Raw genomic sequence first — 24,608 nt, forward strand, 5'->3', positions numbered from 1 at the left:
ATTCTGTGCCTTTTGTGTGAGGATTCCACCCAGCCGGAGAGGATGATGTTCACTTTGATTTGAAGTGTCCTTCAGTTCACAGATCTTTAAATCAGCAAATTCCAAATCAATATCAAACACATCCATGTTTATTTCGACTACGCTATGCATCATTTGCAGACATCAAATGATGAAGATACTATAATACTGGCGCAGTTTAGATTTGTATTTATAATGAGCTTACCAACTGAGGGAACATTTTGCCACCCAAGCTTATTGTGGTGATTCAGTTGTTACACTCAGTCGTAGTGTTTACATAGTCACAGTGACACTTCTCTGTAATTTTTTTGTTGTTGTCACCTCAGTGTTCACTATGATATGGGGCTATGGCCTTAAATGAATAACTTGAGTGAGTCTGAGTCTTTCTCCCTCACGGGGTCTCTCTCTCTCTCCAGCTTTATCAGCACACACACACATACACACACACACACACACCGCACACACACACACTAACACACACACACACACACACACACACACACACACGCACTCTTCAGTCTCTCTCTCTCTCTCTGCTTTCGTATTCGGATTTCTTATATTTTCCCATTTCAGTTATGAAGACAAGGTAAAGATTAGCTTATATGCGTATTCCTGTATCCGGCCGTCCAGTCCCCCCTCCCCTGACACACCTATGCCCCTCCAAAAAGAAGCCTGGAACTGAAGAAACAGTCATTGCCGCCGGCTCTCAGGCACTGTCGGACTTCTGTATATGTAGAATACGTCGCTGTCGCCAACCGGCTGAGATTTACGGCCGGCATTATCGCGACGGCCGGGTCTTTCCGGCCGCAAACTGACGATGTGCCAGGTGCTCGTTGCGCGCGACGCGTCTGAAGCATACAATATATTTCTTTGCAGAAAGTTAAAAGCATCTCCCTTTCTATCTGTGCTTCCTCCATTGAAGGACAACAGCATAATGTCTTTCTTTCTCTCCAGTTCCTTTATCTGTGTTTCTTTCTCATTCACCCTAGTATTGTTTCCCTGTGTTCTGGCAAAAAGTCTTTCTTTCTGAGACAGGGGAGGTCAGTCACAATCATTTCAGGGTGAGCAATGTGGGCATGTGAAATGGTGAAGGAACATGTGTTCCTGTTTGTCTAAATTTGTACACGGCTTAGGGTTCGAGTGTGACAGGTATGTGACACACATGAATATATATCTTCAGGTTATTTGTATTAAAAATAGAATTCAAAGTGTGTCGTTCTTATCAACTGACTTGATTCACAAACATTAAAAGTATTGCCACACAGTCTCCCTTCCTTTCTCAGTCTCAGGTACAGTTACAGGTACAGAATTTGGGACTTTTTTTTTTTTTTTTTTTAAGCCTTTTTGGCTTTTCAACGCCCCTTCTTAATATGGAAATAGTTTAGGGTTGCGTACATGCGTATGAAATTTTTTAAATGTTCATTCATCAAAATCGAATGGTTTTATTAATGATTTAGAGTCATTGTCTAGAAGATTCTTGAACTGGTCAATAGTTTTAGCTGTTTTTGTTGAATTTTTCAGTGCATTCCATCCTTTACAACATTCCTCTTTCATCTGCCGTCTGCAGTCTTGGTGTCAAACTCGACCAGTCTCTTTCCTATCAGCAGCATGTTGCAAATCTGTGCAAACTGTGTTACTTTGAAATTCGCAGAATTGCATCCATTCGTCATCCCCTGACTGAAGATGCAACCAAAACTCACCTTTGTGCTGTCCTGCACCTTCGTGTCAAGGGCCTCCCGTCTCCATTAAAGCCACGCCCAGTTTTTTTTTGTTTTTTTTTTTTTCTGCGAGGTCGGACCCCTTGCATAAGTGACAGAATAAGCAACTAGCTGATTGTGGTCGCTGCCAAGGAAGAAGAAGAAGAAGAAGTAAGGATTATTGTAATTCCATACTTGTCGGTTCACCCAGCTACCTCATTGCTAGGCTTCAGAAAGTCCAGAACCATGCTGCTCGTCTTGTCCTTCGTTCCTCAAAATTTGATCATGTCTCTCCTCTCCTTCATGTTTTACACTGGCTCCCAGTACAAGAAAGAATTACTTAAAAGTCGTCTCTCTTTGTTTCAAATTCATTGAAGCTTCTGGTCCACAGTATCTTTCTGATCTCATTCATTCTTATATACCCTCACACCAACTCCGCTCTTCTTCTGACACTCGTATGCTTAGGATCCCCCCTGCCTGAACCAAAATGTATGGCCAACGCAGTTTTTCTTACCAAGCCCCCTTTCTTTGGAGTCAACTTCCTCAGCCTCTACGTCATTCATCTTCACTGCAGTCTTTCAAATCCAGTCTCAAGACCCATCTTTTCCCTCCTGAATAATTCTCAACAGCTTATCCCTTTCCAGTATGAGCTAGGGTGACTGTTGGTGAGTGAGTGAGTTTTGATAGTTTCAGGAATTGATGGTTGTGTTTTTGATTGTGTGCTGTTTACGATTGTGTGCACTGGCTTGTGTGTGTGTGTGTGCATGTGCTTGTGTGTACTCTGTGTGTGAGTGTGTGTGTGTTTGTGGATGGATGATTTTTTATAATGTTTGGTGTCTTGTGTTCATTTTTTCCTTTTTGATATAAAAATTTACATTTATATGTTTTCTGTTTATAAACGCATAGGGCTTATTTTCAAGATTAGGCATAAATGCTCATGATAATGATAATAATAATAATAAATAAAACATGGTCAGGACCCATTGAGTGTTCATACTTCATAGTTCAGTTACTTCAGTTCACAATGTTCATTTTATACCCCCCCCCCTGCCCCCCACCCCCCCGCACCCCCCCTTTTATATATATATATATAGTACCAAACGATATAACCATATGTAACCAATTTTCAGTGGATTTTGACTTTTATTTTGTACGTTATATTACTCAATAGACAGTGAATATTGATGTGGATTCAGTCACAGAACTAACTTAACACCATCTTGCTTTCTCTGTTTTTCGTCCCACAAACCATGGAAATGTAACCAACAGATGTTACAATTTAGGATGTTAAAATAGGACATTACCAAAAAACGAATAAGAAAGCAGGAACATCTATACTGTCAGTCCGAGTAATGTCATAGCATAATAATTTATTCTCTCAGTAACACACACACACACACAAAGACAGACAGACACACACACACACACACACACACACACACACACACACACACACACACACACACACACACACACAATGTCCTTGTGTGCTTCTGTTTCTAATTTTTTATATTTCACCTCTGGTAGTCTGACTGAACTGGCATCTATTCAAAGTCATTTGGTCTCTCTGTCTCACAGGCGAGATGCCTCATCATATTATATACATATGCATGCACGCGCACACACACACACACACACACACACACACACACACACACACACACAAACTTGTTTTTTCACACAACATTGTAAATTAGGAAAACAAATGCAGGTAACAAATAGATAACTCTCCAATCACTAGAAACTAACTCTGCAAAGATGTATAAATAGGAATGAAATAAACAGATGAAAGAAACAAACAAGAAAGCTGGAGAAGTTTTAACCCTTCAAAGTCAAAGACAGCAACTAGAACTGGAGCCATTTGAATTCTCTCTGAGACTGAGTGAGAGCCAACTATATGCCTGATATGAATATATGATATATTTATTTGACTGCTGTTTGTGACTGAAAAGAGATGATTTGTTTTCAGAATTAAGTGTCACAATTCAGATTTTTTGCTGCCACAAATTTACTCTTGTTTACTTTAAAACTTGAAGTTATCAGGTTGATAAACTAATACTATCATGTTGAAAATAGCGCACTGGTAATACCTTGATTATGTTGTCAGATTTATATAATCTTATAACTGAGGCACATGCATGTGGATATATAATGATTGACTTGTACTTTGGTTAGTTGACATTTTCATAAATGAAAAATATCTCAGTTCCTGTCAGTGACTCAGTGCCTTTATTTCCAGAGTCTCAAAAATGTTCCAAAGACTTTCAGTACAGCAAGTTGAATGATATTGAGAATAATTTATCCTTAGATTCAATGTATGTGGCATTTGGTAAATTTTGAAATATTCACTGCAGGAACTCAGGATATTAATAATCACATAATGTACATGTGGTATCATGATCACTCAGTAGTTTCTGAAGTGATTCTGAAATACTTGAATTGTTGGTAGCACTCGTTGAACTTTCTAGCATTCAGGCTTTAAGTTTAACAGTGTAAAAATATCAAGGTGACTGAGGTGTATTTTTATTGTTTTGCCTATGTTTCATTATATTAAACTCAATATGCTTGATTTGAATTTGCAGTTGAGATCATGACGACAGAGGAAAAAAGACTGTTTATTGGTGGGCTGGTGAAAGGAGTGACAGAAGAAGAGCTTGTGGAAAAATTTTCCCGTTTTGGTCAAGTCAGCAATGTGGAAATTAAGACACGTGCCACTGATACAGGTTTGTGTGTGTGTGTGTTCTTCAGTTTAACGTCTATTCACTATAAGTGTTTTTAGACGGAAAGGAGTAAAGTAGTGTATAAAAGAAAGGGAATGCATGTGAATATTAGTGTTAAAAAAAAAAGAAAAGAAAAAAAGTTCATGTTATGTATCAGAGGAAAAGTATATTATAAGAAAAAGTCTAAAGAGTTTGTGGTGTGTATTGAATGAGTTGTCATGGGAAGGAGAATATGTGTGTGTGTGTGTGTGTGTGTGTGTGTGTGTGTGTGTATCTGTCCGTGACTGTGCGTTTGTGTTAGTTTCTGGATGAGGTGTTGTGTGTAAAAATGCTTGCCTCATAAATGATATAATTTTTTTTTTTACTTTCTCCTCTGTTATATATTTATGTTTGTCTGATTTTGTGTCACGTAAGTAATAGCTATTTTATTGTATCTTTTTGTCACGCAAAACATTGGATAATGGTTGGGTTTTTTTTTTGTATGACAGCACTTGACAGTTCAGTATACTCCTAACCATTTTGAAATTTTTTTTTATTCATTTATTTATTTTAGTACAGCACTGTGTAAAATTACCAGTTACTGCACTGATTTTTTAATATTTTTTTTTACCAGTTTATTTTCCCTCTCTTCCCTCAGCATCACAAGTCAGGTATTTGTACTTGTAGATTTGGTGAACAGTTCTTCTGTGCAGTGCCCCAATGATTCTTCACAGAAATAAAGGAGTCATAGACTTATAGGTCTATAGATATTAATCAGGAATGTTTCGTTACTTTGATTATCACAAATTCAAGAGCTTTTTTTTTGTCAGTTATTTTACTTTGCTGTTTTAAAATAGCAATTTTAGATAATGCACTTAATATCTGTTCCTATCTTAATTGTGGTTTTTAGTGTTTGTCATTTGTGTCATTGATTTAAACTAATTAAAGAAAAGGGTGCATACAAATCACTAAATGTGTTATCTCATCAGTAATTACAGTAATACATACTGTTCAGCTTTTTTGTTGTTGTTGTTGTACAAATGTGACTGCTGTCAACAGATTCAAAAACCTTTGCGTACCTGAATCTGACTGCCGAGGACAAGGCTTTTAAGAAGTGTGAGTATGTAATTAAATGGTGTGCAAAAGGCTTCCTTCTAATTTTTGGTGGGGATGCATTATTTGTGCCAGTACACTTGAGTACAGTGGCATTAGCCCTATGCCGCTAATCCTGTGTCTCCCACGTATACACAGCCACCCCCCGAGCTAGTATTCCTAGAGCCGGCCGGCATTCTGCATGGAGCTGTAGATGTCGTTTCTCTCATTCTCTCTCTCGCCTTGACTACTGTAACTCTCTATTGTCTGGTTTGCCTGCTTCATCCATTCAGTCCCTTCAGCGCATACAAAATTCTGCTGCCCGACTCGTCCTCAGAAAGAAAAGATCTGAGCACATCTCTCCTCTTTTGCAACATCTCCACTGGCTCCCTGTCTCACACCGAATAAAGTACAAGATCAGCACCCTGTGCTACAAATGTATTCACAAATCTGCCCCTTCCTATCTCTGTGGCTGCCTTCACCTCTACACTCCATCTCGCTCACTACGATCAGCGTCGGATCCACTCCACTTACGCATACCCAGATTCAAACTCTCGACTGTTGGCCGCCGTTCTTTCTCTGTCTCTGGACTTTGCAATTGGAATGAACTTCCTCTTTCGCTTCGTCAAGTCTCCACACTCAGCTCTTTCAAGTCTGGCCTTAAAACCCACCTCTTCCCAAAATAGCCTCCCTTCCCTGCCTCTTCCTTGTCTTAAGTTTCTTCAGTTTTAGAGTTATGTATGTGTGAGAATGACTGGTGCAAAAGCGCTTAGATTTGTCTATGCACAAGATTCAGCGCTATATAAGTACCATTATTATTATTATTATAGATGTTAGGACACCAGGAGGCTTCATTCCAGAAAAGACCATGCATTATGCTGCATCTGGTGGTTTTCAGTAGTGCCTGTTGTGATTTAACATATGTAGAAAACTACCTATTAAGTCCCCTACAGAAAACAATACTCGCTTAGTCAAGGAGCCATACTGATTGAGTGTACCCCCTGCTTAGAGACCATCACCACATCCCTACAACAACAGTCCTCCAGGATCTGCTGATACCAAAGACTTTGACAGGACTCTTCTTAAGCATGAAAGTTTTAGTCACTTTAGTGGTGCTCAGTATTGTCTGTCGTGATTTAACGTACACAGAACACCACCTGATAAGCCCCCAGTAAACCACAATAATTGTTTAGTCGCACAGCAAAATATGTTAGTTTTGAAAGGGTTAATATGTTGTTGGCTTTGAAATGGTCAGTATGTATAGTACAGCTATACTTTCTACAAGTTCTCAGTCACTGTTTATGGTAAAAAGTGGAAATATACCGGTTGTGTGACACTACCGCGAGCGACATTACCGCGAGTAACACTACCGCGTGCAACACTAACGCGAGTGTAACCCTACCGCGAGTATCACTTCCGCGAGTAACACTTCCGCGCGTGCACCGTTGTCACACGTTTAACACTACCGCGTGTAAGACTACTGCGTGTAACACTTCCGCGCGTGCAGCATTGTCGCGCACTTTGTTTCAAACAGGTGCTGGTCACTACCGCAAAGAGAGAGTGGAAGTTCACTCAAGTGAGTTTGAGCGGCCACAAGAGAGAGTGTAAGTTCTTTTGGTTAGCACAACAAGCGTTGAGTTAGTGTTCAAGGACAGTGTTCTTCTGTCGAACACGCACTTTGCTTCAAACGTTGGCCATGGAGGTAATAAAGTCTCGTTACTCCAATGACAAGATCCTCTACAACTGGTATATTTACCGTCGAGACCGTATAAATAAAACAACGGTCAACTGGCGCTGCGTACAGGACACATGTAAAGGGAGAATCAGCACACCGCTTGACTACCGCAATGGTGCGGTCCCCGTGTGTGTTTATGTCATTCAGTATTGCTTTTACTACCAGATATACTATGTGCTCAATGTCATTGCTTTTTATTCAGTATTGCTTTTGGTACAAATATACTAAACACTTGATAAGGAGAGAGGGAAAGAGAGGGAGACAAAACGTGCGACAATGCTGCACGCGCGGAAGTGTTACTCGCGGAAGTGTTACTCGCGGAAGAGTTACTCGCGGTAGGGTTACACTCGCGTTACTGTTGCACACGCGGAAATGTTACTCGTGGAAGTGTCACTCGCGGTAGGGTTACACTCGCGTTAGTGTTACACGCGGCAGTGTTACACGCGGTAGTGACGCTCGCGGTAGTGACCCACACCCAAATATACCATATAAATTACTATGCATGATTTGATTTTCAGTTGTTTGAACCATGTGTTAAGACAGTTCTCAGTTTCAGAACTTTCTCATGTCATGGGTGTTATTTGAGATCTGAAGAAGAATTAGTCAATTCTTCAGCAATATGGTGTACAGTCAGAATATATAGTATCTGCTTTATGTTGCAGGCTTCACTTCATACAACAATACGAAATGGAAAGGGGGACAGCTGAAGTTACAGTTTGCCAAAGAAAGTTTCTTGAGCAAGTGAGTGAAACGTCTGAGAATTTTTGGGGGCTATTTACTATACACAAGTACTCCCCAAAATAGAATATGGCTGGTGGAATTGTGGGGATGAAGAAAAAAGCATAAGAATTATTCCCAAAGTTTTCATATTACACACACACACACACACACACACACACACACACACACACACACACACACACACCTGTCATGTGTTATGTACTGAGAACCACCAGACTTGTGATTGAAGACTCAAGACTTGGTTGGTGCATTTCCACTGTTTATTTATCAACTGTTTAAGCCATCAAACCCAGAAAACAAGGTTGCGTTCAAATCTGAGTGTTGAATATTTGCAAACTATTGTTTATTGAAGAATGGCTAAAGTGCTGTTATTTACCCCTATCTGCTCCATAATGCACGTGTAGTACAGATTCTGTGGACCTGGGGTGGGTTGCATGAGTGAACTTAGCCGCGCTAAGTTTGCTGATCATAAAGAATGTTTCCAACTCCACTGTAAATTCCATATACTCAAGAACATTCTGAACTCAAAGCAGACTTAGCACTTCAAAAATCACTTCATGCAGCCCGGCCCTGCTCTCCAAGAGCATAGCATCACAAAAAACACTTGTGACTATTTCATATACATGTATATGCCAAAGACTTTCTTCGACTTCCATGCATAAACATTGTTCAGACTAAAACATAGATGTGTCTTTTAAAAGTAAAAATGATTTATATATTGAGGGGGGAAAGCACTTCATTCAAATGCTTATTTCTAAACCATATATTCCATGATTGCAGTGTAATTTGTAAAAATCAGTTGCACACATAGTTATTATATTTCTTCTTCATCTGTTGAATGATATAACTCATAGCTTGGTGGCAAGGAGGAAGGTTGCAGGATAGTTAAGACGCATATCTGCCAATACAGTGTCCATGAGGGTGTTGGTTCGAATCCAGCACTTGCCTTTTCTCCTAGGTTTATCTGGAAATTCAAACTGAACACCAATTTATGTGGATGAGATAATAAACCGAGGTCCCATGTGCAGCATGCACTTCGCGCACTGAAAAAGAACCCATGGCAACAAGAGTGTTGTCTTCTGGCAAAATTCTGTCAAAGAAATCCACTTTGATAGGTACACAAATTTATGTGCACTCAAGGCTTGACAAGTGTGTTGGGTTATGCTGCTGTCAGACATCTGCCAAGCAAATGCGGTGTAGTGTGTATGGATTCGTCTGAATGGAGTGATGCTTCCTTGAAAAACTGAAACTGAATAGATGGTAAGATGTTATTCTGTTCATTTGACTAGTAGAACTGTCTCTTTTGCTAGGCTGAAAAAGGAACAAGCTGAGGCCAAACTGAGCCAGGAGAAAAACAAAAACAAGCCACCACCGGTGCACAAAAGCCCTGCCTTGGAGACTGACAAAAAAGCAGTGCCTGGGACTCCAATGGATGACAAAGGGGTGAGATAGCTCTTAGGTGTGTGTGTGTTTGTATGTGTGTGTGCACGTGTGTGTGTGTGTGTGTGCACGTGTGTGTGTGCACATGTGTGTGTGTGTGTCAGTGTGTGTGTATGCATGCGTGCATGCATGCATATGCATGCCAGTCCTACTATGAATTTGTGTTTGAATTATTTTTTATTCATGTTTGTATCCTTCATGTACTCTCCACCTAATATTCCTTGTGACCCCTGTACACTTGATGATAAGAACATATTATGCACTAAACTGTTCTGTATGTATATATCTAAAGACAGTAAGGGAGATTGTCTTTGTCATGACTGGGTAGTTGCTAATGTAGTGATTCATTGGTAAAGATTCTCTAGTTCTGGATTTAGTAGCAAGTTTCCTTGACCCCCAAAAAAGTTTCTACTCACTTGCGTATTTCAGTGGTCTATCACCACCTTTGTATGCAAAACTGATGCCGAAAAGTCTTGGGCTGGACAGACTGTGTGAACCAAGGCAGTTTTAATGCTGCAGTGAACTTAGTTTGCTCATAGTCTGTCAAACCAGACTTTCTGTATCAGTTTTGCTGATGGTGGTGGTGGTAAGAGACCACCAAATTGTACAGGTGAGTTCAAACTTTGATCCTATATCGAGAAAACTTTCTACTGTAAGTTAATGTATTTTGTTTGCGGAAGTTGTTGTTTTTGGTATCCTTTTTTTTTTCTTTTTTCTTTTTTTCATAAGAAAAGTTTATATGTTTTCATGTGTGAATGTTTGTGACTTGTAGACTTGTATTGTAAGATGTTTTGTGTTTTTGACAGGGAAAAAATGTTCTTTGATATATTTGTTATGGCAGGCTTTCTTCCTTATTTTATCCCAAATGGCATGTTTGAAAGGGTCAGTTTAAAAAAAAAGACTTTTTTTTGTTTTGTTTTGTTTTTGTTTTGTTTTTTTGCAAGTTAGGTAATGGAGTTTGCAACAACAAAAAACTTTGTTAGTCACACCTTCTTTTAGATTTTGAAATATATTCCTTCTAGGTTTAGTGGTTTCAAAGAACTACATGATATTTCATCATGGCTATGAATGAAACAAGGCATTTAGTTACACAAACAGGCTTCACAGCAACGAAATCTGCTTTGATTGGTTGCTTTCGACATTGGCGAGTTCATTGATGCTGTTATTAGCTTGTGACATTACATTGCCACACTGTCAGTTCCCAGAATTGTAAATATCTGATTCATGATTTGGAATGGTTGGGTGGTTGGAAGTATCTGGGTCACTGATCTTGTGTCTTGGACATCTTTGTTAGCACCTTTTTTTTTTCTTTGTTTGTTTTTTGACTGAGAATGGCTGTGTCATTCTTTCCATGTTTTTTTGTTTTTTTTTGGTTTTTTTTTCAGTTTTGTTTTTTGAACATGCTTACAGAATTTACATCTTAATACCTTGGACTCTATTCATTCTGATTGTGCAGACATGGGTCATGGGAAAGTACAGTCGTGTTCTCCCAGTGTTGCATCTTCGAAAACCTGGTTCCCGAAAGGTAACATACTCATGAGTAGATCATCATCAGTATATAAAAAATAGTTCCAGATTCTGTGGTGTTTCATGCCCTGCTGTCATGGTAACCTCAGTTTCACTCTCCCTCCACCTCCATGTTTGGAGTGAGTCCTGTCTAGGCCTTTGATGTCTGCAGATTCATGGTGGACTGTAGTTGGAGGGACATGGTAGCAGCTCCACTCTGGAGGGGGTGCTCTTTCAGTCTGGCTCTGCGACTAAGCTGTCATTGTCATCAGTACGGGGCTTAGTAGGCGCATGTTAAATCAGAACAGGCACCACTGAACACTGCTGAAGTGATTCAGCAGCAGTGCAGGGTCTCCTCTGGTGTGTGGCCTTCTTGTGACTTAACATTGATAGTTCCCTGTGGACTTTTGAGACTGAGACAGATGAACCAATGAGTGGCTGTGTAGGGGGATGGGTGGCGCTTAGAATGAGTAGTGTGAGAATAATACCACTGAAACAATGCAGATGATGGAGTGGGGGAGGGGTTATGACGGGGGTGGGGGGGTTCTTTTGAATATCAATTTAATTACACATACTTAACTGTGACCCACTAGTGCATACAACGGCAGGGGTCTGATTCCTGTCCTGTGCAAACTACTACCCGCCTATGCGCGCAAATATAGCATGCAAAGTTTGCACCTGTTGGTGTTTGAAAGAACTCGAATTATAGTAACATAGTTTGGATTAAAAAACTTTTTTTTTTGATTGATCAAAGGCATAAAATATGCTTACACAAACACAAAACAGAGTAGAGATGGATTTTGTAGTTAACACAATGCATTTGTCATATATTCATGAAGAAGTATTCTCTGCATTGCTTCACGTGTTCTATAATACTATTACGGTTTGTAGAGACACCAAGTACTTTGAAGCTGGTGTGGTGATGTTCAAACTAAGATTAATTATCCTTTTCTGAAATGATCGAGGAAGCCCTTTTTATTAGGTTTTTCTCAGAAACTGTTTCCTTTTTATATTTTTGTTTCTTGACATTGATTATGATTCAGCTTTTAACTTCTTTTTTTTTTATGTTCAGGCCGTCACTGTGGATCCCAGCAAGATGACACACTGTATAAAGAAGCTCAAGACTGATGACTATGACCCGGAGGAGCACTGTGACCTGACGTGGCAGCTGGAAGAGAACACCAGTGACATCAACAAACGGAGACAGGGGCAGTTCCCTGCACAGGAGCCCCCACAGCACCCCGCCACCCCCCAACAACAGACATCCCTCTTCTGCCGGCTGCAAGGACTGGCTTCAGAGCAACACGTCTCTGACACAGAGATGGAGGTGGTGCCCGTTGGGAAATTGCAGACCGTTTCCAAAACTCCTGCGCCAAGTGCTTACGATTCTGATGACTCTGCTGGTTCTGCAGACACTGATGAAATCGTTTTGAAAGCTTCCGGCAAGAAGCGGACAGCAGCAAACCTGAATGCGACAGCAGAGACCAGTTTGAAGAAGAAAAACCTGTTGAAGTCATCGGTGCGAGGTGATGATTCTGCGGGCCATAATACACCATCCAGTAAACCCCCAAAGACACCAAACAGCACTCGCACCAAGAAGGAGCCACTGCTGAAGAATGGTGAGCAGGAGGTGAAAGATGCAAAGACAGAAGAGAAGCAGAAACCTCAGTTTCAGTTTGCCAAAACGCCCAAGTTAAAGGGCAGAGCTTTGAAGAAGTCAGCAAAACTGAACCATAGCAAAACAGCTTCAGTGGGGAACATGCTTGCTGAGGACGCCAGTGAGACTGACAGCGAAGAGGCAGAAATAGAAGGCCCCACATCCAGCAGCCAACGAAAATCATCAAACAAGACACCAGAGTTCAAAGGTCTGGGCATGCTGTCGGGTGATAGTGACAGTGAAGATGATGTGCCATCAGCCCAGTCACCAGAAACAGGAAGCAGAAAATCAGCAAGCAAAGCGCCAGAGTTCAAAGCTGACAATAAGCTGGAATTGAAAGCTAGCAAGACGCCGGATTCCAAAGCTAACAAGACACCAGAATCCAAATCTAAGAAGACTCCAGATTTGAAAGCTAACAAAACTCTAGCTAACAAGACTCCAGATTTGAAAGCTAACAAGACTCCAGATTTGAAAACTAACAAGACTTCAGATTCGAAAGCTAACAAGACGCCAAAATCCAAAGCTGACAAGACACCAGAGTTTAAAGGTCTGGGTGTGTTGTCAAGTGATAATGAAGACGCCATGCCACCAGCCAGGTCACCAGAAACTGGACGCAGCAAAACAAAGGGCAGTAACTTGGTGACTGACCCTTCGTCTCCGGTCATGTCAGCGAGCAGGAAAAGATCAAAACCATCCTCAAGCGATGACAGCGATCTGGATGACAATGACTTTGAAAAGGTTGGAAAGAAACTGGCAGCTCAAGCACTCCGGCAGAAAGGGAGGGGACAGAACTCAGCGGGTAAAGAACCACAAGGGTCGGTGCCAGGAACAAGCGCTGCGCTCTCTGCCAAGACCAACGTGGCCAGAAAAAGGAAGACCTGTCAGGTAACCACTTTTTGTTTCATGTGCTTTTTTTGTGTGTGGGTTAATTTAGGAGCTATCAGTATTCGCATGATTAATGTTTCGAGTAATGGTATCAAATTGTGAAAACAGTTTTTCATTTAAGTTTTTAAGACTATTATCTGGTACTATTGATCTTTGGAGATGATACAGAATTATTCTGTTCATTCTTTGGAGGTGACACAGAATTATTCTATTCATTCTTTGGAGATGATGCAGAATTATTCTATTCATTCTTTGGAGATGACACAGAATTATTCTATTCATTCTTTGGAGGTGACAGAATTATTCTATTCATTCTTTGGAGATGATACAGACCAGTTAATTTTTCAGAGGTTATACTAAATAGTTCATTATTTGGAGATGATACTAGATACTTCATTCTTTAGGGATGATACAGAATAGTTCATTCTTTACAGATGGTACAAAATAGTTCATTCTTTGGAGATGATACTTAATAGTTCATTCTTTGCAGATGGTACTAAATAGTTCATTCTTTGAAGATGATACTAAAGTAAATAGTTCATTCTTTACAGATGGTACTAAATAGTTCATTCTTTGGAGATGATACTTAATAGTTCATACTTTGCAGATGGTACTAATTAGTTCATTCTTTGAAGATGATACTAAAGTAAATAGTTCATTCTTTACAGATGGTACTAAAAATAGTTCATTCTTTGAAGATGATACTAAATAGTTAACTCTTTACAGATGGTACTGAATAATTCATTCTTTACAGATGGTAATAAAAATAGTTCATTCTTTGAAGATGATACTAAATAGTTAACTCTTTACAGATGGTACTGAATAGTTTTTTCTTTGAAGATGATACTAAATAGTTCATTCTTTACAGATGGTAATAAAAATAGTTCATTCTTTGGAGATGGTACAAAATAGTTCATTCTTTACAGATGGTACTAAATAAATAGTTCAGTCTTTGGAGATGATGCATACTACTACATTCTTTAGAGATGATACAGAATAGTTCATTCTTTGGAGATGATAGAGAATAGTTCATTCTTTAGGGATGATGCATTATAGTTCATTCTTCGGAGATGATACAGAATAGTTTATTGTTTAGAGATGATACATTATAGTTCATTCTTCGGAGATGATACAGAATAGTTTATTCATTTCAGATGATACAGAATAGTTCATTCTTTGGAGATGATAGAGAACAATACATTCTTTAGAGATGATAGCAGATACAGAATAGTTTATTCATTTGAGATTATACAGAATAGTATGAAATCTTTAAAGGTAATGCTGAATAGTTCCTCATTCTTTGAAGATAACAATGAATAGTTAATTATTCTTTAGAGATGATGCCAATAGTTCTTCATTCTGTGGAGATGATACAGAATAGTTCATTCTTCAGAGATGATATAGAACAGTTCTTTCTTTGGGGGTGATAAGAATAGCTCCTCTTACTGCCAGTGATAGAATGGGTAGTGTCTCTAACTGTCAACTAGAGGACACACTTTGGATAGATCTGCATTAAAAGTAAAAAACCATGATGGATTTTTTTTTTTTTTGACCTGTTTCCAGTTTGTACCCAGAGTTCAGTGTATGTGTGCTGTGGACTCAAGTGGGAAGTCTGGGACCACCACATCCAAGGGTCGTCCATTCACTGATCCGTCTTTGGGAGTGTTGCTCAAATTTCATGACCATCACTGCAGGTGTCTGTATCTCTTGGGCCTGATTGATGTTGGGATATAGTATAAAAAGAAGAAGAGAGAACAGTCTTATCATTATCATCCTCAGTAATCAGCATTTTATGAAAACTTAACAGTACGTTGCAGAAAAACGTGTTCCGTTCCCATTTAACTGAAAACGGTGTTTATGAAATATATGTAACATTCTGTCTGTTACAATTTCAGGATGAAGAAGGCCAACTGTCTTCTAATATGGTGAGTGTTTCTTTACATAGTGATTACAGAACTTTCTAACTTCTTATTTTACTCACATATTTTAGACAACTTTTAGGGTGTGTAAGTGCATGCGTGCATGCGTATGTACTTGTATGTGTGTGTGTTTTCTTCAGTATAATGTCTATTCACATAGTGTTATTTTAGATGTGTGTGTGTGTGTTTGTATGTGTGTGTGTGTGTGTGTGCTTGAATGAATGCAAATAATTATGATTGTTTGTGCAAGTGTGTATGTTGAATGCCTATTTTGAAACTTTTGTCACAGATTTCTAGTCTTTAAATGCTTATTAACTGAAACAAGTTTGACTGCTTTTTGTAAAACAGAGGAAAATGTCAAGATAGTATTGAAAACTGTAACTGGCTTTTTCTTTCTTGAACAATTAACATTTATTAAAGATCCTAACTGAGTATTTGGCAACCTGCCACACATGCATAGTATATTGGTGGCAAAAATGATTAGAGGAGAGAGCTTTATGTGTATTTATTTAAATATTGTGTGCTTACATACACCAAAGGTATACCATGGTGGCTTTGGAGGAACAGACATACAAAAACAACTTTTTAACACTAAAGTATTAGACTGATACATATTGCACACCCTAGATATTGTCAGCAAGGACAAGCCACCACTGGTTTTTTCAGTCTTTCAGTGTGAACTGACTCATGAACCATGTCAAATTTTACAGAATTAATGCAGCGAGTACCTTGTTCTGTTTTGTTTGACAGCAAAGGAGTCACCAGGCGTACAGTAAATTTCAACAGGAAAAGAAGAAGAAGGAGAATCTGATTACCAAGACATTGCGTGAGGTAGACTACACCCCCACCCCACACCCACACTTTGTTTTGGAGTTACTCTTCATTGCCTTCACCTCTACACTCCATCTCGCTCACTACGATCGGCTTCGGATCCACTCTGTTTACGCACACCCAGATTCAAACACTCGACTGTTGGCCGCCATTCTTTCTCTGTCTCTGGACCTTGCGATTGGAGTGAACTTCCTCTTTCGCTTTGTCAAGTCTCCACACTCAGCTCTTTCAAGTCTGGCCTTAAAACCCACCTCTTCCCAAAATAGCCTCCCTTGCCTGCCCTTCCTTGTCTTTAGTTTCTACAGTTTTAGAGTTATGCATGCGTGTGAATGACTGGTGTGAAAGCGCTTTGATTTGTCTCTGCACAAGATTCAGCGCTATATAAATACCATTATTATTATTATTATTATTATTCATTTGTTGAATATTACTCTGTTTGTTTATCATGAGTTGAATATTACTCCGCTAGTTTAAAAAGAAAAAAAATTACTTAATCATATAAATCACAAAGGAGGATGTATCTGCATTGTTATTGCATTGAAACGTATCAATGAAATAACAAATGAATAAACAAATAAACAAAAAGAATAAACACAGAGGGACTTGGGACAAATTCTTCTGGTCCTTGAGACAATACCCAGTCTGTTTTAGAGTTCTAATGCACTCCGTATGTGAAAGATAGTTGTCTAAAATCAAATTACCATGTAGTTCACTCTTGGTTTTGAAAATGGTAAGTTAGTTATATGTTTTTTTTAGTGTATTTAGAATGTTGTAGCTTAGAACCCACTGAATCTATTTTTATGAAATCTTAATATGGTTTCTAGAAAACATGACTTTTAGTTCCTTTTGTAGTGCAGTTGGTTTCAGAAACTGTAGATGTACAGAATAGTGTGAATAAGTTTGTCATTTTTCTCCTGTAGTATGTTATACTGTATTTCTGTGACTTTATATTATTATTATTTATTCATTTATTTATTTATATATTTATTTATTTTATTTTATTTTATTTTGTACGCTTATAGTTGACTTCAAGTTTTTGCGCCTGATACATATTATTATTAGTAGTAGTAGTTCTTTTTTTTATGTATTTATCTTTTTTTTTTTTCTCAAGGCCTGACTAAGCGCGTTGGGTTACGCTGCTGGTCAGGCATCTGCTTGGCAGATGTGGTGTAGCGTATATGGATTTGTCCGAACGCAGTGACGCCTCCTTGAGCTACTGAAACTGAAACTGAAACAGGATTTCTGTCATGTAAAATGTTTGCTGAAGTTTATGTATGATGTAGTGTAGTCATATTGTTTTTTCTTTTGATTCTCTTACATTTTCGTGTGTGTTGTCTCAGGGAACTGGATCCACTCGCATCAAGTTCTCAGACTCGGAGGCAGAAGATGAGCCAGCAAACATGGTAAAACTTTTGCTGTGTTGGTTTTTATTTTTACTTGTACAGAAAAAAAAAAAGAAAAAAAGGGTTGAAACTATGAAAGACATCACAGACTTGCAGTTTTAACTCTCTCCGGACGAAGGAATGCTCACGCATTCCTACACAAAACGTATTGAGATTCGGACGAAGGAATGGAATAGCATTCTCCGAAAGTAAAATTCCATCATGCGCTGTACACATGATTTTGTGATTAGCCAAGCAGAGTGCGCTATTCTGGGTCACTCCACAATCGAACAGTATGATTGGTCAGCCTGGGATGTGTGGCCCGTCTCGCACACAAGCTGACAAAGTCTCTGACCGGTTGTCTGCTCGTGTGCCAGCCTGTTTGCAAAGCGGGCTCTTCGCAGAATGTTGTGAAGCGAACAAGGCAGTGACGGCAACGTTTTAGGGTTGCCGAAGTACTTGAAATGCAACAAACTGAAGGGTCGGACACTGAAGAGGTGGATGATGACGAAGAAGAAAGCGAATTTAATGCAGAAAGCGAGCATGGGTATGGTGATTCGGGGTGAAAAATTGGCAGTATTTTCTACATATGGCAAAACTGTAAAAATAAGATGAGAAATTTGATTTTTTTTTATATGTAATAGCTCAACACGTAATAAACCAGTTCTGAAAGTTTCATTTTCATACACAGTATTTTGTATTTTTTGTAATTTTTTTCCAAACGCTTACAAATGGGCCGTCTGTGGGGAAAAGCAAGGGAGAAAACTTGTCGTCCCGAGTGAGTTAAGTCAAGTCATTCTGTACATGATGTTATCTCTGGAGACTTTATGAGCTTTCTTACATCATAATGTCTGTTTTGATAGTCGTTGATATGAAGTACTGAGTGTTTTCCATTACCTGAATTTTGAAATAGTATGTCTGAGTTACTAGGATGTACTTTTCTTTTTTGTTTGTGAGCTGCGACTCCCACGTTCATCCTTATACACGAGTGGGCCTTTACGTGTATGACCATTTTTTATCTCCACCATTCATGCAGTCATTCTTCATTTTTGAAGGTTGGGGGTGGGGTTACATGCCGGATATGTTTTTGTTTCCGTAACCCACCAAACTCTGACATGGATTACAGGATCTTTAACATGCGTATTTGATGTGGGACCCTCAGACTGAAAGTCCAATGCTTTAACTCTTTCCATACGAACGGCGAAAGAGACGACGTTAACAGCGTTTCACCCCAATTACTATCACCAAAATATTGCAAGCGGAAGGCTCTTATACTGAAGAGGTGAATGTTGACAAAGAATACCACAATTCTGACGACGGAAGCTAAAGGTTGGGTCATTCAGACACCCACTGGACATCCGAGGGGTCCGTGTAGAGGAGAAGAGAGGACTGACTGTACTGAGTGAGTTAACCACTTGGCTGTTGCGCTTGTCGCTACTACTAGGACGTACTAACATTTGCTCTTTTGTTCATTTAGTTGAAACACCATAGTTATGTGTTTGATACCGGAATGAATGGAAGTTTTTTTCCTCAGGGGAGTCTGTTCATGTTGGACATGACATGGAAACTAGTGAAGTTTACAGAACATCTGTTGTCTCAGTGAAGAGAGTTTAGTTGCTCGGTGTTTGGTTAGTTGGTAGGGCTTTTTTCCCCCTCCCCCTTTTTAGAGCGGGTGTGGGAGTTTTAAAGGCAATTAGTTTTTGAACACCAGGTACCTTTTGTTCAAGAATCTGAAATAATAAGACTTAGTTCTAATATGAAAATCGAAACAGGTAATGGTACATTGTTTAACCAGCATCAGCCGACCATTTCTTCCAGTTGGGTTGCTAACTCCTATTGACTTACTTGACTTATTCCTCTTGATTCCGTGGGGAACATAGGGCCGCAACAACACTCCTCCAACGCACCCGGCTCTGGCTGGTCCTCTTCAGTTCGGCCCACGTCATTCCGGCCGCCCTTGTCTCTGCCTCAATGCTTCTCCGCCAGGTCTGCTTCGGACGCCCAACTTTCCTTTTCCCCTGTGGGTTCCAATCAAGAGCCTGTCTTGTGATGTTTGTTGCAGGCTTGCGTAGTGTGTGGCCTATCCATCCCCATTTCCGTTTCTTGATTTCCGTCTCCAGTGGGGTCTGTTTTGCCATGTTCCAAAGTTCTTCATTGGAGACAACCTCTGGCCATCTGATGTTCAGGATGTTTCTTAGACATCTGTTGGTGAATGTCTGAAGCTTGTGGGTGCTGGTCTTTGTCACTCTCCACGTCTCTGAGCCATAGAGTAGAACCGACTTCACGTCGGTGTTAAAAATCCGGATCTTGTTGCGGATTGAGAGGGCTGTCGATCTCCAGATTGGTCGAAGGGTGTTGAAGGCGTGTCTTGCTTTGTTGATACGGCTCTTGATGTCTTCGTCCGTCCCCCCGTCTTTGCTGACAACACTGCCTAAGTAGACAAACTTGTCAACCTCCTTGATGTTCTCTTGATGTAGTTGCACTGGATCTTGCTTCTTGTTGTTGACCCTCATGACCTCTGTTTTCCCAATGTTGATTTGGAGTCCAGTCTTCTCAGCTTCTTCTGCCACACGACATAGTTTCTCCTGCGCATCTTGCTGCCTGTGGGAGAGAAGACTTATGTCATCTGCGAAGTCTAGGTCCTCCAGCTGTTTAGTGAAAGTCCACTGGATGCCTGTCCTCCGATCTGCTGTAGACTGCCTCATGACCCAGTCAACCACCATCAGGAAAATGGTCGGTGAGAGCAAACAACCCTGACGGACGCCGGTTTGCACACTGAAAGGTTCCGTCAGTTTCCCGTCGTGGATCACTTGACAGGTGGCGTCTTCGTACATGGATGATGGTTACAAACTTTGGTGGAAATCCATAGTGGTACATCAGTCTCCAGATGACATCTCGGTCGATACTGTCAAAAGCTTTTTGAAAGTCGACAAACACTGTGTACAGGGGGGTCTGCCACTCCAGGGACTGCTCGATGATGATGCGCATGGTTGCAATGTGATCCGTGCACGAGCGATCTTGTCGGAAGCCTGCTTGTTCGTCCCGAAGTGTCTTGTCCAAAGCGTTCTTCAGTCTCTCAAGAATGATTCTGCTCAGTACCTTGCCCGGAATAGACAACAGCATGATTCCCCGCCAGCTGTTGCAGGATGAAAGGTCCCCTTTCTTTGGCAGCTTTACAAGATGTCCTCTTTTCCAGTCTTTTGGCACTCGCTCCTGTTCCCAGATCTTGCAAAGGAGAGGGTGCAGCATCTCAGTTGAAGTCTGGATGTCGGCCTTCAGAGCTTCAGGTGGAATTCCATCTGGGCCGGCTGCCTTTCCTGACTTGAGGGACTTGATGGCCTTGACGATCTCGGTCTTGCTGGGAGGGTTGGTGTTGATGTCGAGGAGCTTGGTAGGTGGCGGGATGTCTGGTGGGGCGGGTGGTGCTGGTCGGTTGAGCGTTTCTTTGAAATGCTCCGCCCATCTTGTTCTCTGCTGTTCTTCGCCAAGGATGGTGTTTCCGTCTTTGTCCTTGACGGGCCGGCTTGGGTTGCTGTTTTTCCCGGAGAGTGTCCTGGTGATCTCATACAGGCGCTTCATGTTCCGCTGACCTGCTGCACTCTCAGCTTCTGCTGTCAGTTCCTCGATGTAGGTTCTTTTATCTTTTCTCGCACCTCGCTTTACTTGTCGGTTCGCCTCCCAGTACTGTGCTTGTAGCTCATGTCTCTCGGCTTGATCTTGCGTGCAGTTGATCCGGTCTTTCAAATGCTTCCTCTCAGTGATGAGTGTCCAGGTGTCTGTTGATAGCCACTCTTTGTGCTTCCTCGTTTTCTTGCCCAGGACTGTTTTGCAAGTTGTTGTCCAGGTCTCTCGAAGGCTGTGCCAATGTTCTTCTATTGAGTCCTCTGGGAGTTGGGAAAGCACACTGAACTTGTTCCTCAATTCAATCTTGAACTCTTCTGCTTTGAGTTTCTCGCTAACTCCTATACCGGTGATTAAGGCATTTCTGTATATCTTCAGAAACGATATATATATAGCATATCTTGAACGGGTGAGCTCAGACAAAGAGGGGATGTTGCCTATTTGCAGTATGAAATTGTTCTTAAGTTTCTCTAGAAAAATCTTTTTTGTATATTAAGGAAATAGGATTAGTATGTTTGTGAAGCTTTTTTTTTCCCAAGTAAAATAACTTTGTAGAATTACTTTTGCTTTGGTTGTGAAAGAGGGTTTTTTTTTGGTTTTTTTTAGCTATTAGGGAAACATGTCTGAGCTGGTAGCTCAAAGCTATGGAAGATGCTGTTTGAATGAGGGACTGTGGAGATTTCTTTTTTCCTTTTTTTTTGTCTTTTTTTGTCAGGTTATTTTCTTTCTTCTTTTATTCGTGTGTGTGTGTGCATGTCAACATGTGCTGTTTGTTAAGATTTTTTAGAAGGGATATAGTGTTATATTTTTAAATCGGTAAGAGTAAGACAAGTTGTTTTATGAGTTTGAAATAGGGGCTATAAAAAATGCATTTGCATCAGTCTGATTTTGTTGTTTTCAGAAACCTGCCAAGATGTCGCTGTTTGATGACAGTGGCACTGACAGTGACAATGATTCTGAAGTCGACTTCTCTATACGGCCTCAGTTTGAAGGGAGCAAAGGGAAAAAGGTAAAACAAGTGAGAGAGAGAGAGAGAGAGTGTGTGTGTGTGTGCCAATGTGTGTGCCAATGTGTTTGTGAGTGTGTGTGTGTGTGTGTCACTGTGTGAGTGTGTGCATGGTGTGTGTGTGTTTGTGAGTGTGTGTGTGTGTGTGTGTGTGTGTGTGTGTGTGCATGGTGTATGTGTATTGAATGGGTGACTGTACAGATATATGTATGATGTGTTTGTGAGTGTGTGTGTGTGTGTGCATGGTGTATGTGTATTGAATGGGTGACTGTACAGATATATGTATGATGTGTTTGTGAGTGTGTGTGTGTGTGTGCATGGTGTATGTGTATTGAATGGGTGACTGTACAGATATATGTATGATGTGTTTGTGTTCATTCTTTTGTTCTTCTTCTCTTCTTTCCGTTTCACGACTAACATCGACTTGCCGATGACTCTGTCATGGTTCATGCATGCTGGGTATTTTTGTGTCTCCATAACCCACCGAACATTGTCATAGGTTATAGGATCTTTAACATGCGTATTTGATATTCTGCTTGCATATACACACGAAGGGGGTTCAGGCACTAGCAGGTCTGCACATATGCTGACCTGGGAGATTGGAAAAATCTCCACCCTTTACCCACCAGGCGCCGTTACTGTGATTTGAACCCAGGACCCTCAGATTGAAAGGCCAACACTTAAACCACTCGGCTATTGCGCCCATCAATGTGTGTTTAGTGTCTGTCCACAGTTATGATTTTAGATGAAGATCCACCCCATCCATACCTTACCTTTGCTTTATCTAATCACTCTGTTTATGTGTGAGTGGTTTGTGGGTGTGCTCTGTCTGAATTTGTTTATTCATATATATATATATATATATATATATATATATATATATAATTTTTCTTAATTGTATTCATTTACTTCATTCCTGGCTAGGGGGGTTTCTTCCCAGATGAACATACCTCTAAAAATGAATCTCTTCCTGTGTAGTGATTATGTTAACCTGTTTGAGTTTTCAGCTTATTAAAAGTTATCAGTAGGCTATCAGTTCATGAAAACACACATAACCAACACTGAACTATAACAGTAAGAAACGTTTATTATTTTTTTAACCACATGAAAAAGAAATGATTAATACTCCAGACTTTTGGGCTTTCTCACCTTGTTCAAAGTGTTATCATTCCATTGCTTTCTAGTCTAACTGTTGCAAAAAACAACAACCCCAACCCCCCCCCCCCCAAAAAAAAAAAAAAAAAACATCAAAAAACAAAGCAAAAAGACAATTTTCAGTGCTGTCATGTGGAGCACTGGGCTTAGGTCCAACACTCGGCGTATATCACAGATTGACATAAGTTTACATTTGGGCCAACAGCAAAGTGAGAGCTGTATTATCAGTGGTTTCTCCAGTCAGTGGGAAACCATTTACAGCTTAGTCTTTTGTGAAGGACCATGACTCTCAAACTTGCACTGGCTCTTAGTGCTGCAGCCTTGTGGGCTAGTTGGCCTTTGGGAACCATCCCAACGCCAACTGTCCTAAAACCCTATGGCCCAGAGAGTGGGGATGTACTTGGGCAAGACACTCTCCACTATAATCAAATTCTAGCCCAAATAGTTGGAACAGCAGTTGCCTCCTCTGCTGTTCTGATGGTCATAGTCGGACACGACTGACTATCATATACATATGGAGGTAGATCTGATCTATTTCAGTACATGCTGAAGAAATGGTTGGTTATTGAGGCTTTATCTTGGGGAGAGGGGAGGTTGATATCATTTAGAATTTGTGATACTTTTTTCAGCTTTTTGAGCTCCAGTCCAAAATAATGGACAAAAGATTCCGCTTCGATGAGCGGTTTGAGTCTGAAGATGAAGACGAGGAAACGATGGAAGTGGAAGAAGATGAGCCAAAACATGGTAATGATGCCTGTGATGTTGTTTTTTGGTTTTTTTGGTATTGAAAGATGTGTGTTTGGCTGTGAGTGTATATGTATTTGAGAAGAGGGAGAAGTTCACTGATGTGAATTGTTCAGACTATTTCTTCTTTTGGAAATGTCTTGCAAGCAAAATTTTCTTTCTATCAGTGATTAGCTCATGGTTTATACTGAATACATTCATGATTAAACTTCTCTGTTTTGATAAGTTTGTATATCTTTTCCTGGTGTTCATGCCTGTTTAAGTCCAATGCAAATTCAATGCAGATTCAGTTTAGCCTGTTTGCTTCTAAGGGGATTTAACCAATCAAACTGTTTAGTCTGTTAACTCCAAAGGGGGGTTTAGCCATGCAGATTCAGTTTAGCCTGTTTGCTTCTAAGGGGATTTAGCCATCCATGCACCTTAGCCTATTTATATATCTAATGGGGTTTAGCCATGTAAAATCAGTGTATTTACACCAGT

At 40.2% G+C, this 24,608-nt stretch overlaps 1 protein-coding gene across 1 annotated transcript in view; it reads left to right on the plus strand.

Annotated features, from left to right (window-relative positions):
- The first annotated feature begins 1,061 nt into the window (after positions 1 to 1,061).
- Positions 1,062 to 24,608, plus strand: part of LOC143284528 (uncharacterized) — a 41,970-nt gene continuing 18,423 nt past the window's right edge. The window contains exons 1-12 of the mRNA XM_076591237.1: positions 1,062 to 1,167; positions 4,298 to 4,438; positions 5,474 to 5,530; positions 7,904 to 7,982; positions 9,293 to 9,425; positions 10,879 to 10,947; positions 12,001 to 13,470; positions 15,366 to 15,395; positions 16,140 to 16,220; positions 17,561 to 17,623; positions 22,125 to 22,232; positions 24,014 to 24,128. Of these exons, the coding sequence (XP_076447352.1) occupies positions 4,306 to 4,438; positions 5,474 to 5,530; positions 7,904 to 7,982; positions 9,293 to 9,425; positions 10,879 to 10,947; positions 12,001 to 13,470; positions 15,366 to 15,395; positions 16,140 to 16,220; positions 17,561 to 17,623; positions 22,125 to 22,232; positions 24,014 to 24,128 (2,338 nt within the window). The 5' untranslated portion in view covers positions 1,062 to 1,167; positions 4,298 to 4,305. The remainder of the gene's footprint in view (positions 1,168 to 4,297; positions 4,439 to 5,473; positions 5,531 to 7,903; positions 7,983 to 9,292; positions 9,426 to 10,878; positions 10,948 to 12,000; positions 13,471 to 15,365; positions 15,396 to 16,139; positions 16,221 to 17,560; positions 17,624 to 22,124; positions 22,233 to 24,013; positions 24,129 to 24,608) is intronic.

Source organism: Babylonia areolata, chromosome 8, assembly GCF_041734735.1.
Source record: "Babylonia areolata isolate BAREFJ2019XMU chromosome 8, ASM4173473v1, whole genome shotgun sequence".
NCBI lineage: Eukaryota > Metazoa > Mollusca > Gastropoda > Neogastropoda > Buccinidae > Babylonia > Babylonia areolata.